Genomic DNA, 419 nt, shown 5'->3' on the forward strand with positions numbered 1-419 from the left:
CCCGGGGCAGAGGTTGGACCTGGAGGAGCTTTAAGGTTCCTTCCACCCAACCGATTCCATGAGTCCATGAATAAAGGGCAGGATGAGGTTTAGCAGCTCCAGAGGACATTTCTACTGCACCCAGCTTGGGACCAACAGGAACTGAAGGTTCCTGCCCAGCAGGGCCATGGCTTGCAAACAGGGCATTCATTTTTGGGGTGACTTCAGAGACGTGGCCTGGCCTGGCCTGACCTGATGGAACGACATGTGAAGAAGACAATCCTCTTCAGCCTCTTGTTGTAGAAGAAGTAGTTGAAGGACCACAGGCTGCCATCCTCCCCAAAAGGGTCCGAGTCCAGGTCAGGGTTGTAGCTGGAAAAGTGGAATGAGAAACACCATGTTGGATCCTGCTCCCAGTGCCAACCCCGAGGCGGGAAAAG

The 419-nt window shown here is 54.2% G+C and overlaps 1 protein-coding gene across 1 annotated transcript in view; it reads right to left on the bottom strand.

Annotated features, from left to right (window-relative positions):
- The window catches only part of MAF1 (MAF1 homolog (S. cerevisiae)), a gene marked incomplete at its 5' end in the record, with an annotated part of 1,371 nt that overhangs the window by 643 nt on the left and 309 nt on the right, over nt 1-419 (bottom strand). The window contains one exon of the mRNA XM_010023702.1: nt 232-351. Within this exon, the coding sequence (XP_010022004.1) occupies nt 232-351 (120 nt within the window). The remainder of the gene's footprint in view (nt 1-231; nt 352-419) is intronic.

This window comes from Nestor notabilis, unplaced genomic scaffold, assembly GCF_000696875.1.
Source record: "Nestor notabilis isolate BGI_N333 unplaced genomic scaffold, ASM69687v1 scaffold22121, whole genome shotgun sequence".
NCBI classification, from domain to species: Eukaryota; Metazoa; Chordata; class Aves; order Psittaciformes; family Psittacidae; genus Nestor; species Nestor notabilis.